Below are 15,563 nucleotides of genomic sequence, written 5' to 3' on the forward strand. Positions count from 1 at the left end.
GTATCACTTCCGATTTAAAGGGTGTAATAGGAAGTTACACATTATAGTTGCAGAAATAGTACATATAATATACAATGATGAGCGTGCTAATAACCGGCAAAATAACGCAAAAGATGGAAAACATTAAGTTGTGAGATAAAAAGAAATGAAACCAGTAGAGATGGAAAATTTAGTGATAAAAACCTATAAATTTACATTCTATTTATTGTTTCCCACCTTTAGACGTATTAAAGGAGTATGTCAACTAAAATTGTCACTGTCACAGTGGTAGTTGTTAAACTCGTCGGATACGTCTAAAGGTGGGAAACAATAAATAGAATGTAAATTTATAGGTTTTTATCGCTAAATTTCCCAACTCTACTAGTTACATTTCTTTTTTCATTATTTTTTTACATTTCTTTTTATCTCACAACTTAATATGTTTTCCATCTTTTGCGTTATTTTGCCAGTTATTAGCGCGCTCATCACTGTATATAAGTAATCGCGTACTGAAAAGTCGATATATGTATCTCAAAATTTGTTACATTATTTTTTAACTTGTTGAGGTGCAGTTTTTAATGGACTTAGTAGTAATTAGTAATATTCTTTATACTGTTTATTTATTTACTATTTTTTGTTACAGGTTATTTACTCTTCAAGGATTTTTGTGAAAATGTGTCGGAAGAACCTGTTCCCCAATTACGATTTTATGAAGAGGTAAGTTAGTTTTTCGCAAAATGCATTTGCCGAAATATACTGTATATACATAACAAACCATCCAGAGTAACAATAATTCCAATTAAAATATGTTGTAAAATTGAAATGCCAACTCTTTTCCGCAATAAAAACTTATGCGGCATTTCTGGTGACTTGTGCCCAAACCAGTTAGAGCCAAACCAAACGGGCCACTCTGAAGCGCTACTCTGTGGATCCACAGAGTTGCTGAAACAGGCGATTTTCTAGCGCCAGCGACCACGCTGCGAAGTGGATCGTTTGGAAGGGTGCGGCGTTTAATGTAATGAGCGAGAAAAAAAGTAAGCTTGTTCAAATGATTAAAAACTTGCCGGTTATTAATCTTTTAAAAAAGTGTGTTCGTCAAAGTCAGTGTTTGTAATGTCCATAGTTTTAAATATTTTATAAAATTTCTACCCTTTTGAAAAAATACCAATAAACTCCATAAATGGAATTAAGAAGAACCAGACAAAAGCAGCTATATCACAGAAAGAGGCACATAAAAAACTAACCAGTACATCTGGTATCCTACAGCCGTAAAATAGTTTGATACAATTTTCAACACAAAAAACACACACAAATAGTAAGATTTCCATTACAACTGAGTGAACGAGGTCCTGTTTTTAAGGAGATGATCACATTAAATATATGCAAACATGGTAACGTGCAACCTTCTTTTAACTGATATCTTATCGTTTTGTTTCCTACAACAAACAATAAAACCTTTTTTTGGCAGATAATGGGACCCCACTATTTAACATAAATAAACAAACAAGATTGTGACTATTTGTTTTGTTTAGTTCAATGATGGATTCAGACGAGGAAAGTCTTCTTTCTTGTCAGAATGTATAATAAAATGTAAATATAAATAGAGAAAATATTGCTTACCGGATTTATTCTTTTTGATAGGGCTACCTTCTTTAAAATCAGGAACAAATAATTCAAAGATCTCGTCCCACGCTTTTTCTTTCAATGCCCTGTAACTATACATATAGCCGGTCTGTTTTGGAATTCAATTAAAAATATTTCGGAATCAAAATTCATTTTACGTGCTCACCGAGTAAACTCTCGTCAATATTTTTGTGGCAGCTACAAAAGTGGTCCGTTTGAATGGGTTTTGTCACTAGTGGACGCCACTAGCAGTGAGGCTGGCCACAGTCGCTCGTCTGGGGTGCAACGTCCACTTCACATAAGAACCCACGGCCAATCATCGGAAGCTGCTTTGTGGATCCACAGAGTAGCGCTGCAGAGTGGCCCGTCTGGATTGGCCCTAAAGCATCTCGAACGAGACCCTCTCGCGCATCAAGTGTGTTCTGATTTGCACTATCTCGAGTACCTCTCGTCATTATAAATATTAAGTTTATAATTATTTTATCTGGAGCGATACCTTCTCGCCCGTTTGTATTTCATAGAGCAACGAAGATACGATATAGTGCTAGTACTTCTAGTCGGAACTAGAACGCAGAACTGAACATGTTGAATGAGTTGTAGAATGTTCAATAGTGAACTTTCCATTGTGCAAAAGAATTGAAAAAATCAGATAAAATAAATGAAAATTGTTGAATGTAGAAGTTGATGTATAAATATAAAGTAAAAATTACATACTTTACACGATAAAAAAAGTAAATAAAAAATATTTGCAAAATAATACACTTAAAATACGCAACTGGCAAAAACTGCATAAAACCGTGAGTGCAAAGAAAAAGCCAGTGTGATCGTGTTTATGTTTGTTTTGTTATACGCGTGCGGTCGTATGCCAATGGCACACGCATTAAATTCGAACGAGCATAAACACTAATGCTGGGGCCAGAGTAACGTTAACGTCTAACGTCCATTATCGTATTAATTAACACACCAAAAATGATGGAATAAACGTTAAAGTGACTGGCCACACTTATTTTAGCGCGTAGTCAGCAGAAAACGCGTTTTTTAATCCAATAAATTCAAGATGGAAGTCGAAGCTGCTACGCTGTTTTATATTTTATGAGTGTGTGTCTTTTTTCTTTTTCAAATCTTCTACCGTCGCTGGAAAAGATAATTATTGCACAATTCGACGCCAAGCGTCACCATGAACACCACGATATTTATGTGATTTTTGTCGGGGATCCCATAAACAAGGTTCTCTTTCAAACACTGTTAAAAATTCAATTATTTTCTCATTACTCCACTCCATTTTCGTAGAATAATATGTACCTATTTCACAAAACAAATTACTCTGTTGCGCTGCAAGCTAGAACTTGTTGAAACAGTGCAAATGTAGCCACAACAACGCGATAAGTAACGGAGTTACTCCTTTGAAGTGTCGAAAGAAACCGCCACCCGATCTATCGCCTAACGTTTAACGGCATTAATAATGGCAATAACAAATTAGCGCGCTAAGTCGTGGCTACACCTCTTTTTAATGTCAAATAACGCGTTAATTAACGGCATTAGACGTTACTGTGACCCCAGCATAAAAACTACGATTTGGCGGATGCGCCGATAAGATTGGCGGATGCGCCGATAAGAAATAACATGGGCGCCTCCACCAAAATCTAAGGTCCATAGTCCATTCTGATCGTCTTTTGACGTTTTTGTGATGCAGGCTCGTCGGCTCGTGACATAAGGGGGCTCGTTGGAAAGGGAAGGGGATGGTGGATACAAAGACGAAAAATTAATCATGGTGGCATTGTCAAATGTATAGGACTCACTTGGGTGGCAATTAGAACGAAAACATGCATTGTTTCGGAAAAATTCAAACAAGCTTATATTTTTCTAAAACTTTTTTTGTTAGTTTATATACATGTTAAAGTAAAAAGTTCTACTCGCAGATTTGGCCGCTAATTGTTTATTAATTGTTTAAACAATAACAATTGTTTTGTATTAATAATTTTAAAAATATCGTTAAATTCATCATTTTACTTTGATCAAATATGTTTCTATTTTGTTTTTGATTATACTGAATCCGAATATGGCATTGTAATTTGAAAATTCTTATACAGAAGCTCTTATACAGTATGTCTGAGCAGCTAGGAACCACATGGAAAACTTTTTTATTATCAATTTTACGAAAAAAAGTTATTCTTCATAAAATGCTCTGGATAGTCAAAAATCTAAAACTCAACCATCAGATATCAAATTTTATCAATTTTATACGAGTTATGTCAAAAATATGAATTTCGTTAAAGTGTAAAGTACCTTTATATTTCAGAATATCAAAAAATGCTATTATGAGAAGTTGTTTGAAATTAAAAACTATGTTTAAATATACAATTACATTATTCTAATCGAATTTTTTTTTTCAATTTTTTCTCAAATTACATATACTTATCATTTTTATTACAATTATGATAACTATTGTATTATCACTTTTACGAAACAAAGTTATTCTTCATAAAATGCTCTACCTGGTGTAAAATCTAAGATACAACCATCAGATATTAAACTTTTCTAATTTTATACGAGGTATGTAAAAATTATATTATTGTATATGTAAAACAAATTTTTTAATTCCAAACAACTTTTCTTAATAACAATTTTCGATATTGTGAAATTTGACGATACTTTACTCTTGAGTGAAATTCATATTTTTTTATATACCTCGTATAAAATTCATTAAATTTGATATTTGATGATTGCATCTTAGATTATATACGATGTAGAGTATTTTCTAAGGAATAACTTTTTTCGTAAAACTGATAATAAAAAAGTTATCAATAGGTTCCAAGTTACGCAGACATACTGTATAAGAGCTAAAAAATTTTTTTTTGCTCAACATTTATTATTTTTGAAGTTTATTATTAAATGTATTTTAGGTTAGTTTTGCAGAAAAGAAGTTTGGATCACTTTATATAAACATTTTTTTAGCTGGTAATTTTCGGTTTTTGTATTACATTTTTGTTATCTTTCTTAATTTTCTCAAAAAGAAATAGTCTCTTTCATTTCTAAAGTAAAATAATTTAGTGCATTTTAAAGACTACATCCTAAGCTTTAAAAAAGCACTTATAAAGCTGTAATAGATCTGTTCAAACTTGAGTAATACCGTCTTAAAGTGGTGGTAATTCTATAAAACTACGAAGATTTCAAAAATTACATTTTTTAAGACGTCATTTGAATAGCGAATAATACACTTTAGACCAAGACAAGAAGCATATCGAAGTAGAGGTCATCCGACATAAAACGGATCGACAAAAATGCAAATAGCACAAAACAGAAATTCATGGAAAATACTGAGGGTGACCTATATTCAGCAGTGGATAGATAGATGATGATTATATTTGTTTAGTCTTACGGTCGTTGCGTTATTATATACGTTCTCTATCAGTTTGGAGACATTTTTTTGACTTCTGTATAATTCTGTATAGAAATCACTTCGCTATTATGTTTTCGGTTGTTTTTTTACTTATCATTCTAAGTTCATAGTATCTCTCCATCTCCATATTAATAATATAGAGGTTATATTATTTATCTTAATTGTAATATAATACGTTTATAATTCATCTGTTTAATAACCCTTACCAGACAAACCTAATTTATTTGTGCCGATAACCTACTACCTAGCTCTCTGCTGGCATAACGAATAGTGTTTATCAAGCTGTCAAGATTACGGAATTAGCAATAATTTGATGTTGTCGCCTTTTTACATTATGCCCACACCACGAAAAACATATTGATCCTTTTAATAGCGATAATGGCATGTAGATTAACGAGGTCGATAGCGTAGCGTATACCTATATAGGCATGGATCCCGCGTACCAAAAAAAGTTTATTAATACCAAGCTGAAAATTTGTTAACAGCTTAACGGTGTCTAGTCGGACAAACTTTGATGTACGGGAACACTCGAACAGGGGAAGTTTTAATTATTGTGGAACGTGATTTTAATTGTGAAACGTTTCATCCTGACAAGTTTATGATTGTGAAAACTAGCAGGTTGTTTTTAAGTTTATTCAATAGCAAACTTTATATAATATATAACAAAATATTTGTCCGACAAATATGTTGGGCAATTTGTTATGTCCGACACGTAGAACATCTCAAATAACAGGAATTATATTGGTGGTAAATAGCCGTCTGATTTTTGCATGAGAGTTTCATGAAAGGGTAACAAGTAAATTGGAAGTTCTGTCCGACAAAATACATGCGACGTTTTCTTAGTCTGACATTAGAAACCTATAACCTGCTCCACAATTAAAACTTCCCCTGTTCCAGTGTTCCCCTACATCAAAGTTTGTCTGACTAGACACCGTTAAGCTGTTAACAAATTTTCAGCTTGGTATTAATAAACTTTTTTGGTACGCTGGATCCAGGCCTAATACCTGTGCAAATGTAAATATATTGATGTTGCCTGTATCTACAAAGTGGACGGAAAAAACTTTTATATAAATTACAAACTGGCCAAGATTAATTATGCACAAATAGGTTAATGTATTTTTTCGGCGTTCGTTTAGTATACAAAACGATAAAAATGTTTTCATCGACATTTGAAAAAGGTGAGGTAATGGGCAAGGGAAACACGCATTTAGTATTGTTCGGCAATAAATATTCAGCGCCCTTTATCATTAATTAGTCAATTAAGGATACAAATAGATTAGTCAAACATTAATCGAAATTGTAGTGATGTAAAAAAGTACCTACCCGTTATAAAGTAACGGGTATTCGTTCAATACCCAAAGTACCGATTCCTCGTTGTTGGAAATACTCGTTATTTTCGGATCGACTGCAACTGGTCAACTGTCATCAACACGCCTAATTTCACACGCAACTTTGATACTAGAATTATAAAAAAAAATATGCATTGAAATCCAGATCCCGTAATTTTTTGAGCAGTAGAAAGTGAGTATAAAGACATACATATTTTTTTTTTGTAATTACACCTTCAATTTACCGTGCACTTCTCGTAGACTGGACCCATAAGGTATTAGAGTCGCTGATGAGTTGCAGCGCGCCCCCTACCCGTTACAAAGTAACGGGTATTTGTTTAATACCCAAAGTACCGATTCCTCGTTGTTAGAAATACTCATTATTTTCGGTACTTTCGGTACAAGTAAACTAGCGAAATACCCAGATGTCGGTAACATCAAACCGAATAAATACTTTGTAGATTGGCGTGTTGTTGGTGTCGATAGTCGGTACTTTAACACTTCGTAAACACTACCGAAAAAGAGGCCTGCCGAAGGTTATCGGTTTACGGTTTCTTTGATATTATACGATTTATTACTTTATTACTACTACTTTTTAAAATAAATGAAACGAAATTGGCAGAACGATGGTCCAGAAACCTGAAAAAGAATCTAATATTTCATTTTGTTTGAAATATTTGTTTGGTATAGACTCTACCTGGAAACGAAAAGTACCGAAAGTAACAAGTATAAAGTACCGGGTATTCAAAGTTAAAGTAACGAATCGGTTCAAATATTCAAAAGTAACTAAAGTTTACATCACTGGAATTGACGTCTGATATATCAAGATACGAAATAAGGAACACACTGAAGAAAATGGAAATAAATAAAGCTCAGGGAGAAGATAATATAGTTAAAAAAGCCGCAAAGATTGGCGGATAGATAGTTTTAGAGAATATAAAGGAACTGTTCAATTTATGTCTGCACCAAAGTGATATACCTTCGAGATGGCACAGTGTATTTCCCATTTTATTACACAAAAAAGGCGATCCACCAGACCTCGAGAATTACCGATCCATAAGTCTGTTAGACCACCTCTACAAGTTTTTCATGAAAGAGGCAGGTTTTAGGAAAAACTTTGATACTAACGACCACCTCCATTGTGTAAAAGGGTTTATAGAAATATAGAATACAACCGACCACTGGTCATGGCTTTGAAATCTAAATTGCTATAGACAAACAAACCGCTGAAATTGCCAATTTTGGCAAAATTAGCCAAAACAAAAAAAATACCGACTAAAATTACTAGCTAGTTGTGTCTGAGTTTAGCGAACCGACTATATAGTTGGAGAGATAGAAGCGGATTTTGTGCGTGATAAGTAATATGTAAAAACTATACGGGGATATGTTGAATTAGTTGTGTACATGACTTTCACCAACGGCCGGAAACCAGAGTTGGGGCCGAGGGTAGTTATAAGGGGTCAAAGTCGCGGATTTTATTATTTTTTTTATGACGCTCATGATCGAGATAGTGAACCAAAATTTGGGAATAAGTAGGTCATGACGTAACTAAGTAAAACCTCTAGGGGCGGAACGCTGCGTGGCCGACAAAGGGGTGGGGGTAGGGGTGAATATAAAAAATATAAAGGGTTTTTTGCGACGTTCGTGAGTGAGATAGTGGACCAAAATTTGGGAATAAGCAGATCATGACATTATTAAGTAAAATCCCCAGAACCGGAAACCAGAGTTGGGGATGAGGGTAGTTGTAAGGGGTCAAAGTCGCCGTTTTTATTATTTTTTTTTGTGACGCTCATGATCGAGAGAGTGCACCAAAATTTGGGAATAAGTAGGTCATGACGTAACTAAGTAAAATCTCCAGGGGTGGCACGCTGCGTGGCCGACAAAGGGGTGGGGCAGGGGTGAATTGAAAAAATATAAGGGTTTTTTTGCGACGTTCGTGATTGAGGGAGTACACCAAAATTTGGAAATAAGTAGACCATGACATAACTAAGTAAAATGCTCAGAGCCGGAAACCAGAGTTGGGTATGAGGGTAGATATAAGGGGTCAAAATCTCCGTTTTTATTATTTTTTTTGTGACTCCCATGATCAAGATAGTGCACCAAAATTTGGGAATAAGTAGGTCATGAGGTAACTAAGTACAATCTCCAGGGGTGAAACGCTGCGTGGTCGATAAAGGGGTGGGGGTAGGTGTGAATATAAAAAATATAAGGGGTTTTTTGCGACGTGCTAGATTGAGATAGTGCACCAAAATTTGGGAATAAGTAGACCATGACTTTGCTAGGTAAAATCCCCAGAGCCGGAAACCATAGTTGGGGATGAGGGTAGCTTTAAAGGGTTAAATTCGCAGTGTGTATTATTTTTTTTGTGACCCGGCACAACATTTGTCTCTCACGCAGTGTTCCGCCCCTGGAGATTTTACTTAGTAATGTCATGATCTACTTATTCCCAAATTTTGGTGCACTATCTCGATCACGAACGGCAAAAAAAACCCCATATATTTTTATACTCACCCCTGCCTACCACCCCTTTGTACCCCAAGCAGCGTTCCGCCCCTGAAGATTTTACTTAGTTACGTCATAATCTACTTACTCCCAAATTTTGGTGCACTATCTCTATTATGAGCGCCACAAAAAAAAATAATAAAAACCGCGACTTTTACCCCTTATAACAACCATCGTCCGCAACTTTGGTTTCCTCTGGGGATATTACTTAGTTATGTCATGGTCTACTAATTCCCAAATTTTGGTGCATCTCCATCACGAACGTCGCAAAAAATCCCTTACATTTTTTTATATTCACCCCTGCCCCACCCCTTTGTCGGCCACGCAGCGTTACACTCCTGGAGATTTTACTTAGTTACGTCATGACCTACTTATTCCCAAATTTTGGCCCGGTATCTCGATCATGAGCGTCACAAAAAAAATATTAAAAAACGGAATTTTGACCCCTTATAACTACCTTCCTTCCCGATTCTGGTTTCCGGCTCTGGGGATTTTAATTATTTATGTCATGGTCTACTTATACCCTAATTTTGGTGCACTATCTCAATCACGAACGTCGCAAAAAACCCCTTATATTTTTTATATTCACCCCTACCCCCACCCCTTTGTCGGCCACGCAGCGTTGAGCCCCTAGAGATTTTACTTAGTTACGTCATGACCTACTTATTCCCAAATTTTGGTGCACTATCTCGATCATGAGCGTCATAAAAAAAATAATAAAATCCGCGACTTTGACCCCTTAAAACTACCCTCGGCCCCAACTCTGGTTTCCGGCCGTTGGTGAAAGTCATGTACACAACTAATTCAACATATCCCCGTATAGTTTTTCCATATTACTTATCACGCACAAAATCCGCTCCCAGCTCTTAGACTAATACTAATGTAAACATTTGTATTGTGCTAGTTTATTGTTAGAAAATATCTTATTGTAGAACTTTTACATATTTTATAAACTAAAAACTAAAATTTTCGTAAATGCAGCGATTCCAGACTTAGCTGTGATTTATTTGTATAGTTTGTTACATCCTTATGACTTGTAATGTTTCCCTTGTTCCTGTTTATAATTCAACGTTGTAACTAGGACTGCGCTGACCTAGGAAAACGACAAAATCAGAATCAACGCCGGGCTTGCATTTTCCCAATGGTCGTTTCCTACGTTTTGAACAACTGCCAGCAATTTCTTTGCATTAATCTTTGTTGCTGGCTAAATAACGTCAGGAAACGCAAACAGCAGATTCAACACAGATAATGTTACTTTCCTGTCAACGGCAAATACGTTGAATTAAATTAGTAGTCTTTGCTTGACTTTAACATTATAGTCTGGGCAAATTATCGAAAAAAAAAAGACCAATCGGATCTTAAGATTGCATAGATTAGTAATATCGGTACGCAAACTGCGCAGAAACTGTAAAAAAATTAAACAAACTAAGTTCTCAATCTAGTAGCACAGAAACCGACAATAAATATAGTTCTCCATACCACCAGATTGACAACAGATGGAAATCTCTTTGGTTACTACCTCCGCGGCTTTCAAAAATTATAAGCCATACGGGTGCTGAGACGAACATTAAGATGGGGGAATTTTAAATAATTCACGTCGAGGGAATCTTTTGAAGACGATACATGAAAAGAAGTATCCATATTTCTTAAATGTGGTCTCGAGGTAACGAAGTACAAAAAACTCGAAGAAGTACCACAAAATTTTTAAATTAAAAGGTGATACAAGGACGCGTTTCGGCTCATCACGGGCCATCATCAGCTTAAAATACAGGAACAAAAACAAAGGACTGACCAGACCAGAAAGGAGGAAGAATCCACTAGTTTACATTATACCTATAGTTCCATAACCTTCATTATTCTTGCTGTCCACAAGATGGTTCCTCCCAATGTAGTAGTTTTACATAATTTTTGGCAGTCAGTCCTTTGTTTTTGTTCCTGTATTTTAAGGAGGGGGGGGGTATGGTTTGAAATATTTAATTTTTTTTATTATTTCAAATAAAAGTGCATACTTTCAAGAATACTCTCTGAAAATTTCAAAATAATCGAAGTAAAATTATCAGTGATACAACGTGTTGAATATCCCTACCTTCGACTCGCTTTGCCGCGACTTCGCGCCAGCACGCTTGAGCGTAGTGAGAAACGTTAAACAACTGTTCGCCTTCTCTTTTGTAGATTACTCCTCGATTCAAAAAGCATATTTCAATGTGCATCACTTTACGATTTGGCAGACAAATAAGAAGATGAAGATGCACTGAACCAAAAAAGTACGTAAATATAATGAAAAAAACATTGATTCAAAAACATGGAACATTAATTTTCGTCCAAAGATCAGTATTGTTTTTCCAATGTAAGTAGATACATTAACTAATGCTCAAAAACATTAACTTCTATGAATTAGTACGTTCATTCAATGTACTTTCTAGTTAAGAATTAATGTACCGATACATTGATTCAATGTACTGATCCATTGATTCAACGTACCGATACATTGATTCAATGTACCGATACATTGATTCTTAACTAGAAAGTACATTGAATGAACGTACTAATTCATAAAAAATAATGTTTTTGAGCACTAGTTAATGTATCTACTTACATTGGACCAATGATACTGATCTTTGAACGAAAATTAATGTTCCATGTTTTTGAATCAATGTTTTTTTCATTATATTTACGTACTTTTTTGGTTCAGTGATATAGAAATATTTTCAAATGGTTCCTTTTTTCTTTTACCTATGTGTCGAATTAGCTTTTGAAAAAATTTACAGAAAACAAAAATTAATAAGACTAGATGTGCAGGATTGAATAATGAAATAGGTACTTACATTCCGTAATGTCTTCGTGGGTAATCTTTTCAAATAAAAATTTATTTGTTTTATGCTTGATATGACTTTCACACTGAAGAAAGGAGATAATTCTTTCGAAATTGCTGTCCCATCCATCAATAAGTCCATTTCCATTTCCAAATGCCACTCCAAAGTCCATATCAATCTGCAAAAGTGCAAACAGAAGTACAGCTTGTTTTTATAGAAATCCAACAAAATAATTTATAAATAGCTAAAAATATATGTAAATACATACCTTAGAAAAATCAACCAAATCACTAGTGCCAAACACCGCTCCTCAGAGTGTGCAGGGTGACTGTCTGCTAGGAAGCTGCAATTGTTGTCACGTGATTATTTTACACCAATAAAAACACTTATAGAGTTTTAAGAAATGTATCGGTTTATGTACAAGATTATTGCTACAATGTATTGATCATTGATTCAGGTATATTACATTAATACAATGATTGCGTTACATCAAAACAATGTATCGAGTTATTAATCAAAGTCGAAAACATTGATTTAATGTTACGAAAACATTGATTCAATAAACGAGTTCGTAATTTAAAGAACACTGTACATTAGTGCAACGTTTTATATTCATTAATTTAACCGCATAATCCTGATGTATAGTTTCATATATACAATGAACAAATTATTAGTATTATGAAAAAAGTCATTGGATAGATAAAACGATTCATTGGATTAATGATTATATTCATTATTTTTTAATGAATAGAATTGCATTGTAATAATGAATATGGTCATTACTTAATGACTACGTGTTTATAGTATTAACGAAATTTTCATTGAATCAATGTAAAAAAGTCAATGATTGACGTTCACTGGTACTATGTACAATATTTTTTTCAGTGTGCAGTTGTCAAAACTTTAAATGCATTTTTCTCAAAACTGCTTTTTCAAATGCGGTGGACATTGTAACTGAAAAACTACTTGGCCGATCTACCTGATATTTTGCACATATTTTCTTGAGACATTTCATGAGGTAACAACGTCGAGATATTTTTATTTTTTCCTTATTTTTTGTTCAACAATAAAAAATCTGTTGATTTTCCCAAAATTTTTACTAAAAATTTCATTTTTTAAGATATTCTTCTTTAGCGGCGAATCGATTGAGGGTAAAATTTGATTGATCCGCGCGCATGCGCACACCGACAGTATGGTATTGGTTGTTATACGGGCTCTGATTGGGTGTTGAAATTTTGAAATGATCTGTCAATAATTATTGTTCAATATGGAGGTTATCGGTAAACAAAAATATTATATAATCTTAGTTTTTATTGATGTGTGGACAGAAATAAAATCAAATTTATAATTATAGTGACTTTTTAAATAGTTTTGAAAAGCCGCAGGTACGTAATTCTAAATGTTTCGGTTGGAAATACCTGATAGTTTCAATACCTATCTATTTGGAAAATGTAAACAAAATAATGTAGTTACCTATTAGTAGGCAATGCTTTAATTTACATAATCTGATTACGAACAAACTTTCTACAAATCTTCATCTCATATATCGTTTTCTTACTTTATATTTTGTTGTATTTTATTTCGACAAAAATCAAACTAATAATTTTATTAAATTCATATAAATTTATGGTGTAAACGTTAAGTTTGTGTATATTCCCACATGACGTATACGCGAATGTGGTGCAGTTTGAAATGGCGTCAACTTTCGTACGGCGCGGTAGACGTGAAGTGGGTTCAAGCCCCAAGCAAGTTATTATTTTTTAATTTTTTTTTATAGATTTTATGATTGTAAGTATATTATTATATAATTTTTGAAGCTATTCTTCTTTTTTGAAAGTGGTAGATAAGAAAGTTAGTTTGATTTTTAAATAAAATAAGTACAAATAATCTTTTAAGTATATTTACTTCGTTTAAATTACCTATTATATAATAGAAGAATATCTTCTTACGTGCGTACAAAGTACACACACATTCTTTTTTTTTGATTTCTGAGTGATGCCAAAAATTCAAAAATCATTAAAAATAAAAAACTCGACGCTGTGACCTCGTGAAACTCATAAGCCAATTAAATCTTTTTGAATTTTTTATTTCGTATGATCTAGTGACGAGTTCTGATGTCTACCGCAAAATCCATTTTTTTTGTGAACTGCCTGTCAAAATTTGTCACCAATGACTTACTTTTCAATATTTTGGATTAAATGTTTTTCTAAGTATTCTTTGAATTGTACTTAATATGCTTATTTAATTTAAAAATAAAATAATTGTACCATAGCTTCGAAAAAAAATTCACAAAAATTTGCTTGATATGTTGATTTCAAACCATAGCCCCCCCCCCTTAAGCTGATGATGGCTCGTGATGAGCTGAAACGCGTCCTTGTATGACCTTTTAATATAAAAATTTTGTGGTACTTCTTCGAGTTTTTTGTACTTCGTTAAAATAGCACACTTTCTGCGGACTTTGCTTTGCGGACAAAACCCCCAAGTACAAAAATTTAACTCATTTCCGTTAATATTTCCGGAGTTCTAAATTTTTCATTTTCGATCTCTTCGAGATGCACTTTGAAAATGCATTTTCTTATGCACCAAATTTTTTGCCGGAGATCAATTTCGTTCACAAAATTGCCTGACACTCTCTCGAATCGAATGCAAAAAGTTGTATGACGATTCATGTTACTGCACAAAATTCCTAAGTTTAATGATTCATTGCCTCGTCTATTATCGATATTACTAATACAGAGTTGGGATAAAGTATGGAACCAAGCAAATATCTTTAAAACGAAAAGAACAATATTTATGAAACTCTGCATGCAAGTACAGTGACGGAAAAGGCATTTGATGTCATATTTTTTGTTACTATTCCACTTCCGGTTTCACCGGAAATACCCTTAACTTATTTACTTTAAATTGGACACCCTGTATATTTTTGCAGATTTTAAAAGAACTAGTTATTTTTAATTCAGACGTACCAAGTTTGGAAGAAAAAACTATTAAAACAAAAAATAAATCTCTTTACAGTTAAAAAATAGGTTAATGATATTAAAAATAAAAAAAAATAATTTCAAATGTTGAAAATGTTTGCTGTTCACCTCCTGACAACGTGAAAGCCTATAAATAAACTCGTGAGTCACTTTTTGCAAGATTTCTCCACGTATTCACATTCATCAATTATTCTTTGTCTCAAATCCTGCAAGCATGTTGGTCGCCTAACGTAAACACGTGGTTTTAGATAACCCCAAAGAAAAAAAATCTAACGGTTTGAGGTCCGGAGAACGAGAGGGCCATTATATGAATCCTTTACGTCGAATCCATCGATTTGGAATACTTATAAAAAATGAAAATTCACCATAACCGATTATAATTAATATTCCAATACGATCTTTTTCACTTAAATGAACCATTTTTAATACAACTTATTTCTGTCAATTAGTTCAGTAACATTTTTACCTACTATACTAAATTCAAATAAGTCATGCATAGTGTGACCAACTAGCCCGAAAAATCCGGGACATGGCCCGAATTACGAAGTCGTGTCCCGGCGTCCCGGACAAGGCTTCCGGGCCATCCGAATTTTCAACGTTTTGGTAAACTTTTATTTTAAAATTTTGACTACGTTATTCTTCTAAGAATTCATTTCAAATTGAATTGGTGAGACGAAAAAAGTCGACAATTTCTAGAGTGTAATATTCTAATACCACATCCAAAATGCATACCTACGTTTTACATGGTGGTATTATATTTCATCGCAAGACAAATATAATTTTAAGAAACAACATATAATAGTAAGAAGTAATCAACATAAAAATCTTCTGGAGCGATTTTCCTTTGGCATGTTTTAAAATTATATTTTTGATGGGATTAAGCCACCATTGGTTGTAATTTGTAATGATATAAATACATTTTTATATTAACCTAAGGTTA

The 15,563-nt window shown here is 33.7% G+C and overlaps 1 protein-coding gene across 1 annotated transcript in view; it reads left to right on the plus strand.

The window, feature by feature from the left end:
* LOC114335546 (G protein-coupled receptor kinase 1) overlaps positions 1-15,563 on the plus strand; it is a 972,615-nt gene that overhangs the window by 563,703 nt on the left and 393,349 nt on the right. The window contains exon 3 of the mRNA XM_050659707.1: positions 623-696. Within this exon, the coding sequence (XP_050515664.1) occupies positions 623-696 (74 nt within the window). The remainder of the gene's footprint in view (positions 1-622; positions 697-15,563) is intronic.

This window comes from Diabrotica virgifera, chromosome 8 (genome assembly GCF_917563875.1).
Source record: "Diabrotica virgifera virgifera chromosome 8, PGI_DIABVI_V3a".
NCBI lineage: Eukaryota > Metazoa > Arthropoda > Insecta > Coleoptera > Chrysomelidae > Diabrotica > Diabrotica virgifera.